This window comes from Sceloporus occidentalis, unplaced genomic scaffold, assembly GCF_023333645.1.
Source record: "Sceloporus occidentalis isolate IW3139 unplaced genomic scaffold, rSceOcc1.0.p SCAF_1, whole genome shotgun sequence".
In the NCBI taxonomy this organism is placed as follows: Eukaryota; Metazoa; Chordata; class Lepidosauria; order Squamata; family Phrynosomatidae; genus Sceloporus; species Sceloporus occidentalis.
In genome coordinates this window covers 120391813-120403813 of record NW_028316981.1, presented here as the reverse complement: position 1 = coordinate 120403813, position 12001 = coordinate 120391813, and the positions used below count along the sequence as shown (strand labels likewise).

The following is a 12001-nucleotide window of genomic DNA, read 5'->3' as shown; positions in this document are numbered from 1 at the left end:
CGCTGCCCACAGAGCTCCGCTCGTCTACTACCCTGGCCCAATTTAGGAAGGACCTTAAAACCTTCCTATTCCAACAGGCATTCCCCGAATAAATATCCTGTGGGCCTCCCTCCTCTTTCGTGGCCAAGAGGTTGGGCTATGGGGCTTTTTTATTGTTCGTTTATGTGTATTTTTTAGTGTGTATTTTAATTTGTTGTATTTTAACATGTTGTAAGCCGCCCTGATCGAAGGAAGGGCGGCATATAAATAAAAAGTTTATTATTATTATTTTATTAACAATCCAGACCACAATACAAATACAGGTTCCTAGATTCTGAACTAGTCCTGGGCCCTACAAACTTTAAGATATGAAAAACCCTAACAGTCCCAAATGTCCTGATATACTGGACAGATACACACCCCTTAAGTGTTCAGTATATGGAACAGATTGCAGTAACACTAACAATGAAAGCACTGACATGTGAACATTGATGTATAGCAGGCATCGGCAACCTACGGCCCGCGGACTGGATTAGGCCCGCTGAGGCCTTCGGACCGGCCCCAGGCCAGTCCTGCCGTCGCCGTCGCCACCGCCATAACTGCGGCGGCGCCTTTGGCTGCTTATGTGGCCAGCCAGCCGGCCGGCCGGCCATCCACCCACCTCCTCCACCTCCACAGCCCCCGGGAGTTCCTTGCCTGCCCAGCTTGTGTGCGCACGCACGCACGGGGCTCACAAAGAGCAGCTCCTTCCCTTGAGGCTGGCCAGCCAATAGGAAAAGGCTGGGGACGGGGCTGTTTCCAGCCCCAGTTGACCATTGGCCAGCCTCAATGGGAAGATGAGGCTTCCCAGGAGGAGGAGAAAGAGGAGGAGCACTGAGCTCAAGCCTCTCCTGGGCCAGCGGGAGGGAAAAGGGCCATTTCCGGGTGCTCTTTGGCGCCGAAAATGAAAAGGAAGAGAAGGAGGTAGGTAGCCATTTCCAACATGTATCTTCCTCTCCTGTATTGTTGTTGAGTGGGTTCTTGGCCCCATCTGTGTGTGTGCCTTTTTCTTTTCCTGCCCTGTGTATTGTTGTTGTGATTGTGGTTGAGTGGGTTCTTGGCCCCATCTGTGTGTCTGCCTTTTTCTTTTCCTGCCCTGTGTATTGTTGTTGTGGTTGAGTGGGTTCTTGGCCCCATCTGTGTGTCTGCCTTTTTCTTTTCCTGCCCTGTGTATTGTTGTTGTGGTTGTGGTTGAGTGGGTTCTTGGCCCCATCTGTGTGCATTTATTTTCCCTTTTCTGTATTTTTATTAACCGAGGGCAAATCCACTTCTTGTTAAACCACCTTGACATGTTCAGTATGCATATGCAATAAGCCTCTCTGTCGGGGATGCTTTGATTGAGAGTTCCTGCATGGCAGGGGGTTGGACTGGATGGCCCTTGCGTCTCTTCCGACTCTATAATTTTATGATTCTATTAAATTTGCAAGAACCCATGGTAAATAAAGCCATGTGAAATGCTCAAATGCGCTGTCATGTGTGTTTTGGAATGGGGGAGGGGGGGTTGGCCAGAAAGGGAAGTACATTTCTGCTATCTGTCTAGGAATAATGCCAAAATGTCCTCCATTTTGATCATGCCTAAAAAAGCAGCAACTTTTTTTGCATGTCCTCCATTTTAAAAATATATCCTACATTTGGAAAATGTCCTACATCTGTCCTACATTTGTCCCGGTTTGGAGACAAATTTTTTGGCTTCAGCCCCCCAGTTGTCTGAGGGACAGCAACCTGGCCCCCGGCTCAAAAAGGTTGCCTACCCCTGATGTATAGTCACCTCAGGGTATTTCACATATGAAACATGGTATCTCAAGCCTCATGCTTTATAGTACTTATTAAATTGTGACCATGTTTCTAGTTGGGATGATTAAAGGATGAAGAAGCTGTAGGAAGAGAAAATGTGCCTAAAGCATTCTCCATCACCAACTATTTCTAGCTAGACCTATTTATTCTATTGCTGCAGAATTTAGAAATTACCTGTATGCCTGTTTCCACATGCACTGGCTTTAATGCTCAAATATTTAACTAGCATGTTCAATTACAGCCAAACAAATGTGCTGTGGAAAGCTTTTAAAAATCTCAATATTTGAGGCTCAAATCAAACATTGCCACAGAAAAGTCAAACCACAGAAATACCTTACCTCATGAAAAGTCAATTTGTGTATAGCAGCACAAATAGACAATTCTTTCCAGTCTGTTTTAATCACACTAGCACTGAAGTAAATGAAGATACAATGAGAAAATTGCCTCTTACTGGGGGCAAAATTGCTGTGACATGGATCAGTCTGAGATGCACTGCAGTTGAACATCAAAGCATTGGCAAGACTATTCACTGGATGTCTTCAAAAGTGTAACATAGTTCAATAACTTATTGGTTCCATTTAATGGTTCTGTGTGGATTTCAGCTACTGTTGAAGACAATATGCTTAGTATAAGACAGTGGTGTTCCACTCCTGGGTGTTACCCTGTGCAGGGAATGGGGCTTTAGTGATGGGGCGTTGGGGTGGAGCCAAAAGGGCACACGCCCAACTCCCTGTCCTGACGGGGATCCTTTCCCTCCTGTCCTGCAAGGTTTTATTCTGAAGTAAAGCCACATGGAGCAGGGACAGGGGGAGCACAGGGCCCTCACTCTCCCTGACGCACATAAGGAAGGTGCAGGAGATGCTCACCAGGTGTCACTTCCCCTAGTGTGCTGTTACCCGGTGCGGTCCACCACCACCCCCACAACCCAATAGTGAAGCCACTGGTATAAAGCAAAGCAGAAAAGATGATTAATTTTGGTAAAGTGGAAGTCAGTAGGAAATGAGGGAGGTTTACTGATTCAATCAAGGAAACCATGGCTCTGAGTTTGCAAGGTCTGCGCAGAGAATCTGATGAACAGGGCTCTTGCAGGCCTCTCATTCATATGGTTGCCATAAAGTGAGATCAACTTGAGGGCAAATTACAGCAACAATGAAGACGTACTGATGGAGCAATCTTTTCCCTTCAGAACATTATTGCTAACGGGTTGCATATCTTGACCACGTGAGGTTTAGCTGGGATTCTTCCAATGAATCTATCTAGTCTACTTTTTTTAACAAAATTGTACAATTGATCCTTACTATGTCTTATGACTTAGCCCATGAGTGTCCAAATGGTCTTATTTTCTGGCATGTTTCTTGCTTCAAAGATTAAAGAAAACCCTTCTTTCTTTACAGTTTGCAGCTATAGCTTCAAGTTAGGTTCTCTTCTCTTCTACTTTACTGAGAATATAACATGTTTCCAGAATCTAAATTCTCCTTTATATTTAGATCACTCTTCTACTTGATAAAGGATTCCATCTTCTCTGTGCTGTAATAATTCTGTTCTATGTATTGATTTTTGTAGAAAAAAGAAAGAAAGAAAACAAAAACAAATAGGAATGACAACAATTTTCAGTATTTACATTCTGTCATGCATTCAAAAATCTTTTCTGACCTTTCATTTTTTTTAAAAAAGGAATGTTTCTTTTAAATAACTCATAGCACATTTTTATTTACTTTAGTAACTGTCTTCTTGCTTTACTTTGTTCTTTACCATTTTATGTGCTAACTTACCTTGTAGCATAGCAGACGTAGTGTAATAATTAAAGGGAACATTCTTCACAAGATACTCTTCAGAATCCAGCAAGGACAGTTTATCACCTACAACCACAGACTTTCCTGTGCCCGCATTTCCCACCAGCATGACTGGTCTGCCTCTCTCCAGGAGCTGATCCATAAAATAGCGCACTCGTATGGTTTCACTGGTATGTACCAGGCATGCCTGAAGGGAAAATGGCATTTAGACTGAGCCTTAGATTGACCCTCCAAACAACAAGGCAAGGTAAACCAGAAATATGTCATCAGCAAGTGAAACAATATGGCAGCTGCTAGAACGTGTCCTCCAGGCTGTCATTTATCATCATTGATACTGTTTAAAACATTACTTTTTGAAAAATCCACAATGAAGAAAAATTGTCATGGATGTGTAATCTTGTAATGTAGAGTCATAGAATCATAGAATTGTAGAGTTGGAAGAGACCACAAGACCACAAGAGACCTCTGCTCCATTATCCTCAGGTTGAGCACGCTTTTCCTTTTCTGAGAACACCGAGGCAAAGAAGGTGTTGAGTAATTCTGCCTTTTCTCTATCCCCTGTTAGCATTTTGCCATCTTCTCCACACAGTGGCACTACCATTTCCTCCTTCTTTCTTTTGCTGCGGACATATCCAAAAAAGCCCTTTTTATTGTACTTAACCTCTCTAGCAAGCCTGAGTTCATTCTGCGCTTTAGCTTTTCTGACTTTAACCCTACACATGCCTGCTATTTCTTTGAATTCCTCTTTGATGACTTCCCCCTTTTTCCATTTCTTATACATGTTCCATTTAAAACTTAGCTTGGTTGAAAGTTCCTTAGTCATCCATCCTGGTTTCTTGAGACACCTCCCATTTTTCTTCCTCATTGGAACTGTTTGAAACTGTGCCTTCAGTATCTCCCTTTTAAGAAACTCCCATCCGTCCTGAACTCCCTTCTCTTTTAGTATTGCTGACCATGGGATCACCTCTAAGTTTACTGAAATCAGCTCTCCTAAAGTCTAGAATGTGTGTCTGACATGCCTGGCTTCTCCTTTCCACTGTATAACAAACTCCAGGAGAACATGGTCACTTCCACCTGATGATCCCACCACTTGCACCCCATTAATCATGCCATCCCTGTTGGTCAGGATCAGATCCAAAATAGCTGACCCCCTAGTTATCTCTTCCACCTTTTGGAAAATGAAATTGTCTCCAAGGCAAGTGAGGAATTTGCTAGACTTTGAGGATTTGGCTGAGTTTGACTTCCAGTAAATATCAGGATAGTTGATGTCACCCATTACTACTACATCTCTCCTTTCTGAGTGTGTGATCATCTGTTCTAGAAAGGCATCATCCAATTCCTCCATCTGACTTGGGGGTCTGTAGTAGACTCCCACAATAACATCCCTGTTGTTTCCCTCCCCTTTAATTTTTATCCAGATGCTCTCCATCTGACTTCCAGGATTGATGTCCTGGATCTCTTCACTGGTGTAAATGTCCCTGATATGTAAGGCTATTCCTCCTTTCCTGTTTGGCCTATTTCTCTTGAAAAGGTTATACCCCTGTATTCCTACATTCCAATCATGAGACTCATCTCACTAGGTTTCAGTAATGCCTATTATATCATATTTGCTTTGTTGTGCTAGGACTTGAAGTTCATCTTGCTTATTTCCCATGCTCTGCTTATTTCCCATGCTCTACATTAGTGTAGAGACATCTAAGACCACGTGTTCCCTTTACTTGCTGCCTGTGCAAGTTTTTTTGCCTCCCACTTTTGGGTCCTTGCACTGTTTGCCTTGTTCCCTCTGTGTCTGTTTGACTATTTTCTCCAGCCCTTTTGCCTTCCAGAAAACTGTCTCCTTCCCTCACATAACTCAGTTTTAAGCCCTCCTGATCAAATTCTTGAGACTGTTGGCAAAAACGTTTTTGTCAACTGGTGTGAGATGCCACCCATCTCTTGCCAGAAGTCCGTCCATCTTCATAGAACCACAGCCCATGATCCAAGAATCCAAGCCGTTCTTGGTGGCACTATCTACAGGTTGAGTCTCCCTCATCTGAAATTCTTGGGACCAGAAGTGTTTTGGAGTTTGGATTTTTTTGGACTTCAGAGTACCTGTATTTACAAATACATACATGAGATTGAGATCCAATAATAAACAAAAAATATTTATGTGTCATATATACCTTATACACACAGCTTGAAGGTAAAGTTATAGAATATTTTTAAAAATCTTGTGCATAAAACAAAGTTTGTGTACACTGAACCATCAGAAAGCAATGGTTCTACTATCTCACCCATCCATGTGGACAATTTTGGATTTTGAGGTATTTTGGAATTCTGGATAAGGGAGAGTCAACCTGTATATGCACATGAACACATGGTTAATTAAATGCATGGCACATTTTGAGAATGTGACCAGCAACATGTAAATTGGGCTGGATCATTAATGCCCACAAATTTTTTTTCAATGTAAGTTTGGTTGGTTAGCAAAAACACTCTAAGACATTCATCAATAAGGAGGTCCAAGTTGCAGAGCTCACAGAACTATATCCTGCTTTCTGTTTCACTGAACCATGCCAGTAATTATAGTCACCAGTGTCACCCATCTCACTTGGCATTGACTTGGATCAACTACAAATTCTCAGTCACAAGTATAATGATTCATGAGCCCAGAACCCCTTGCAAATAAAAAGCTCTTATGTGTCAGTATAGGTCAGGTATGCACATACTTTGCAAAGTATCTTTTAGGCCTTGAGAAAAGGCATCTGAGAAATGCAATGGCTCTCCAATATTTTGCCTTTGTGACCCTGTTTTGAGATTTTAATCTTCCCATGACCCTAGAGAGCAATAAAAGCATGTTGTGTATACTAGATAACACCAAAATAAACAAATGCCTACATTGCCAGCATCCCTGATGAACACCCTGAGCCTGAAAAATTAGAATTCTACTTTCTAAGTCAGAGGATGCCACAATACATTCCAGGATGCCACAAAGCACCCAGTTTTTTTATTTAAAAAATGCAACACCAACCTTCCTTTGTATTAATACTGCCTACAAGAGCTAGATACAAATTCCCAACAAATTCATATACACATATAGTATACAAACACACACACACTCCTTTAGGGAGTAATGAATGAGCCAAAACTGCTATCTTATTTCTCTTAGCCCTAATTTCATTCCACCACTCGATGAAACCTGTTATGCCAGGCATTTTTGCATTCATTAAGCAAAGAAACCAATAGGCAGGAGCAACCTCCCCACTGGAACAAAAGCAGAGAGCCTCAGGCTAAGGTGAGAGAGCTCAGGTTCTTCTCTGTGGCATTATGTTTTCCCCCAAGTAAATTTTGTTCTCTGTGGCACCCAAATCTTAAAGTTTCCAAGATAATGAAAATGCATTTATTTGTGTACAGATAAATCTACTTGTCTGTAATAACTAGATGTCAAATCACATTACTAATTAAGACAAGTGGTCAAAATCTTTAATTCTCCACCCATACAAATATTGGTTTTAAAACAAAAATCAGTAAATAAAACGCATAAGTCTGGATAACAGTTTCCTATCAGAATTATTGATTATCAGAATGTCCATGTGCACACATGATGTAATGATCTTCTTATTTTCAATAATTCGCAAGATCCTGTAAGTAGCAGAGGGTTCTAAGAATAATATTGACAGATATTTTGAGGTATAAATAAGGTGTTAGCAAGGTTACGTAACTGGTACTTAAAATGATATTTGGAATTAGCAGGAAGAAAAAGATATCATAGCTCAGGGAAGCACGTAGTAGAATCCAGGAAGGAAATTTTATTTGTGTTTGTCAATGACTGTTGAGTTTGTTTTGATGTATGTGATATTTTGTTTTTTGTTTCTTCTGTGTAATGGGGGGAGGGGATGATATTGGGAAGGGGTGATGTTAAATGTATGTATTGTATTGTTTTTATGAACTGTGGTATTAGGTTGTAAATGTACAAACATGATGTTATGTTTATATAATGTATTGTTGGTTTTTAAGAAATAAAATTTATTATAATAATAATAATAAAAAAGAATGTCCATGTGCACACACACACCATTTCTACTTATTATACTGCATCTGCTGCTCTCAAAAAGCAAAGGTGCTTTGCACTCTCAGCGTATCAAATTATTCTTTACTGCAAGGATGTGGAATGTTTGACTCAACTCCCATCATTCTTCAACTGGTCCAAACAGCCACAGCCAGATTACCACTGGAGATGACTACAGAAATTGCACAACTCCCTGGGACAGCTCCACTGGTTGTCAGTCAATTTCCAGGCACAATGCAAAGTGCTGATTATGATGTTTAAAGTCCTACCTGGCTCAGGTCTGGGTGATTTCAAGAACTGCATTCTCCCTTTACAAATCAGCTCATGCTTTGAGATCTGTGGGGGAAGCCCTTCTCTCTGTCCCACCACCCTCACAGGCACCTGGTGGGAGCACAGGAAAGGGCCTTCTCAGTGCCTGCCCCCAGGATCTGGAACTCCCATTCCAGAGAACTTTTTTTTGGCAAACAAGCAAAGACTTTTCTATTCTGGCAGGCAATTAGTAAGTGACTATATAAGGCTCCTCTTAACACAACATGCTGGATTTTGCTAACTGCTGTGCTGGTGTATGAATGTGTGTATGTGTTTAATCATACATGTTTTAATCAGGTTTTAATTTTTATTCTTTAATCTTGTTTTAATTTTGGTGTTTTCTAGATACTTAATGATGTCTTAATTGTTGTTAGCCTCTTTGGGTCTCAGTCTGGGGAAAAGATGGGATAGAAATAAATATCATCATCATCATCACCACCACAACCATCTATTGAATCAACTGTTGAGTTGACATGAAGGTAAATCAGTTTGGCTCAATGGGTATAGTCCAGTCAGGACTTAACAAGATTGAAGTCACTACAATGCACCCTCCCCTTATGCGGGGATCCATTTCAGATCCCTCCGTGTAAGGGGAATTGCTAGACCTGGAGCCCCATTAGAAGTAATGGGGCTTGCACCTGTGGCATGTGGCAGCACGGTGACACACACCACGGGCACAAGCCCCATTACTTCTTCCAGGGCACGAGGGGTTTTTCCGGTGCAGCTTTCAGCATATGCTGAAAGCCGCATTTGCTGCATCCACGTAAAACGCATTCGCACTGTATTTAAAATAGCCATTCAGAGGCCTTTTGGTTTCAGTACTTGGACAGATCCATTCCTCTCCACAGAAGGAATGCTCTAGTACAGTGACGGTGAACCTTTTACAGTTTGCTTGCTGGGGGCGGGGCTTCTACCCCCAGGAAGGGGGATGGGTGCTGGGGGCGGGGCTTTAACCCTCCAGGGGCGGGGTTTCCACCCAAGGGGGTGGGGGTTTCACCCTTTTCAGAGGGAGGGAGCCTCAGGCTCCTCTCCCCAGCATTTGCCTGCCTCTGAGGGTCCCTTTGGGACTGTTGGAGACCAGCAAATGGACCTTGGAGGATGGTGCGCTGTCCTCCGCAGTTTGCCAGCCTCTCAGGGTCCCTTTGGGGCTGTCAGAGGCCGGCAAACGGGACTCGGAGGACGGCACACTGTCCTCCACAGTTTGCCAACCTCTGAGGGTCCCTTTGGGACTGTCGGAGACCAGCCAATGGACCTCGGAGGACAGCGAGCTTTCCTCCGCAGTTTGCCAACCTCTGAGGGTGCCTTTGGGGTCATCAGAGGCCAGCAAAAGGGGCTTGGAGGATGGCGCACTGTCCTCCACAGTTTGCCAGCCTCTGAGGGTCCCTTTGGGACTCTCGGAGACTAGCAAATGGACCTCGGAGGACGGCGTGCTGTCCTCCGCAGTTTGCCGGCCTCTGAGGGTCCCTTTGGGGCCCTCAGAGGCTGGCAAACATGCCTCGGAGGATGGCGCCTAGCGGCGGGAGTCGTTGGTCCCCGTCCTCCGGAGTTTGCCGGCCTCTGAGGGTCCCAGGGAAACACCTCAGGACCAGCAAAGGCCTGTGATGGAGCCCAGGACCCAGCACACCACCGTCCTGGGCTCCTTCATGGCCTTTCCTCCACCAGAGCTCTCTCTCCGGAGGGAGGTCTGGTGGAGGAAGGGCCCATGAGGGAGCCCAGGACCTGGCACGCCGCTGTCCTGGGCTCCCTCGAGGCCTTTGCTCTGCCAGAGCTCTCTCTCCGGAGGGAGATCTGGTGGAGGAAGGGCCAATGAGGGAGCCCAGGACCTGGCACGCCGCCGTCCTGGGCTCCCTCAAGGCCTTTCCTCTGCCAGAGCTCTCTCTCCGGAGGAAGGTCTGGTGGAGGAAGGGCCCATGAGGGAGCCCAGGACCTGGCACGCCGCCATCCTGGGCTCCCTCGAGGCCTTTCCTCCGCCAGAGCTCTCTCTCCGGAGGGAGGTCTGGTGGAGGAAGGGCCCATGAGGGAGCCCAGAACCTGGCACGCCGCCGTCCTGCGCTCCCTCGAGGCCTTTCCTCCGCCAGAGCTCTCTCTCTGGAGGGAGGTCTGGTGGAGTAAGGGCCCCTTACGGAGCCCAGGAACCGCCATGCCAGCGGCATGAGGGTGTCTCTCATTTAAGCAGCTGGAGAACGCCGACCCTTTGCCAGAGATTATTGTAGAATCTTTCATTGTGACTGCTGTCAGCACTGGCTCCTTGTTTCATGAACCCTTGTTTGCCTTGAACCTACGACTTTGGAACAAACTGGACTACTGCTACTTTCTGGCTGCCCTGACTTTGACCGAACTTACTTCCGTGACCTCTGGTATCCTGACCTTGGCTTTGTTTGTGGCTTGCTTCTCTCGGACTCCAAGGTCTGTAGACTGTTTCCCAGCTCTTAGTTAGCAATCTTGCTGAGCCATCACTATCAGCGTTGGTTTGTGTATGTGCTGGCCGCAGTCCAGGACAGTAGTATAGCCAATTATGAGCCTGATGGGAATTTCAGTTCAAAAATTGGAAGGATATTTGTTCCCTGCTTTATGCGAACAATATATCTTGAGTGGATTTTGTCCAGTTATTATAGTACAGATAGACAAAGGGAGAAGCAGAATTGCATGTATTATCATCCAGAACAGAAAAGGACAGGATAGAAACACAAATGACCTGGTTCGTCACCACTGCCTTAACAATTAATTGCAAGGCTGTTCTAATCAGCATAGTATCAGTCTTACTCTTTCTCACTTCAGTGATAATAAACACAAATTAACATAGACAATATGTTTACACACTCCTAGCATCTAACATCTTTGTTTATCTTTATCTATCACCTACAAAAAGCACAAACACTTACCTGTAATGGCACTTCCGGATCAAATTCAAACTTGGGGATCAATTTGGACCAAGGCTCAAACTTCTTTGTTTCAGGTTCAATGTAAAAATCAAAGACAGTTCCTTGGGAAGGAAACTTGATGCTCTTGAACTCGGTCACCCACCATTTACTGAATTCAACCCTGTAGTCAACAAGCTGCCAATCAAAACATTGAGGAAAGAGATTTAAAGCACAAATAATCATTTAAGCTTGATAAGCCTGTTGAAACCACTTGCCCAGATGGTAATAACTCAGACTTTTATCATTATCTTAATACCCATTATTAGTACTTATTATTCCTGTTATTCATTTATAATCAGCTTTTTCCCAGTACTAGGACTGAAGGTGGCTTATAAAATAGTAAAGCAATATAGTAATAATAATAATAATATTTTTATTTGTATACCGCTTTTCCTTCAGATCAAAGCGGTTCACAACAGGTCTTACAATAGTCTACTTCAGGTATGTTGGGACCCTGCCTTGCTGTAAAAAGACAATTATCACTCCCTTCATCCTGTCTACCAGTTCTCCTCTGATCTGTTTAGTCAAGAAAAGGAATACATGTGGTAGCCCCACCTCTCCAAGGTGAGGTGTGGAGGAATATCCACATCCATGGGCTACCTAAGTGGCAAAGTATCCATTATTACTAAACAAGCAAAACCCATCCCCTTGACCTATATCAGCTATATCATCCCATTAAGAATAAATCTGAATGATTTTATCTAGTTTCTTCCATTTTCTTCCAGTTCCCTCTATTTCTCCCCAATTTTATCTTAGCACTCTTATGTCCTCAAACAAATAATTATCTGTGATGGAAACTGCCTGATGTGAGATCTATCAGACTTAATTAAACTTGTGTAAACAATTAGACAATCCCATTGATTAGTTAAAGACAGCAGGAGGCTCACATCAAGCTATGCATAGCAATGTCTTTCTCCATCCATCATTGCAAGCTTCTATTTAAATATAATGTGTCCTTGTCCCAGAACTGACAACAGACGTCTTGACACAACTATTGACCATATGGGCATAACTTACTGACAAGTCAGATATCAAAAAGTAAGATTAGTAGAACAATCCAATAACAAGGGGCACATTCCAAACACACATAATCAGCCTGGCTGCAGAAGCAGGATGCC

General features: G+C 43.7%; 1 protein-coding gene across 1 annotated transcript in view; it reads right to left on the bottom strand.

Moving 5' to 3' along the window:
* The window catches only part of LOC149322050 (dynein axonemal heavy chain 9-like), a 261190-nt gene that overhangs the window by 220468 nt on the left and 28721 nt on the right, over nucleotides 1-12001 (bottom strand). The window contains exons 9-10 of the mRNA XM_089533794.1: nucleotides 10845-11018; nucleotides 3585-3792 (exon numbers count right to left, since the gene is read on the bottom strand). Of these exons, the coding sequence (XP_089389920.1) occupies nucleotides 3585-3792; nucleotides 10845-11018 (382 nt within the window). The remainder of the gene's footprint in view (nucleotides 1-3584; nucleotides 3793-10844; nucleotides 11019-12001) is intronic.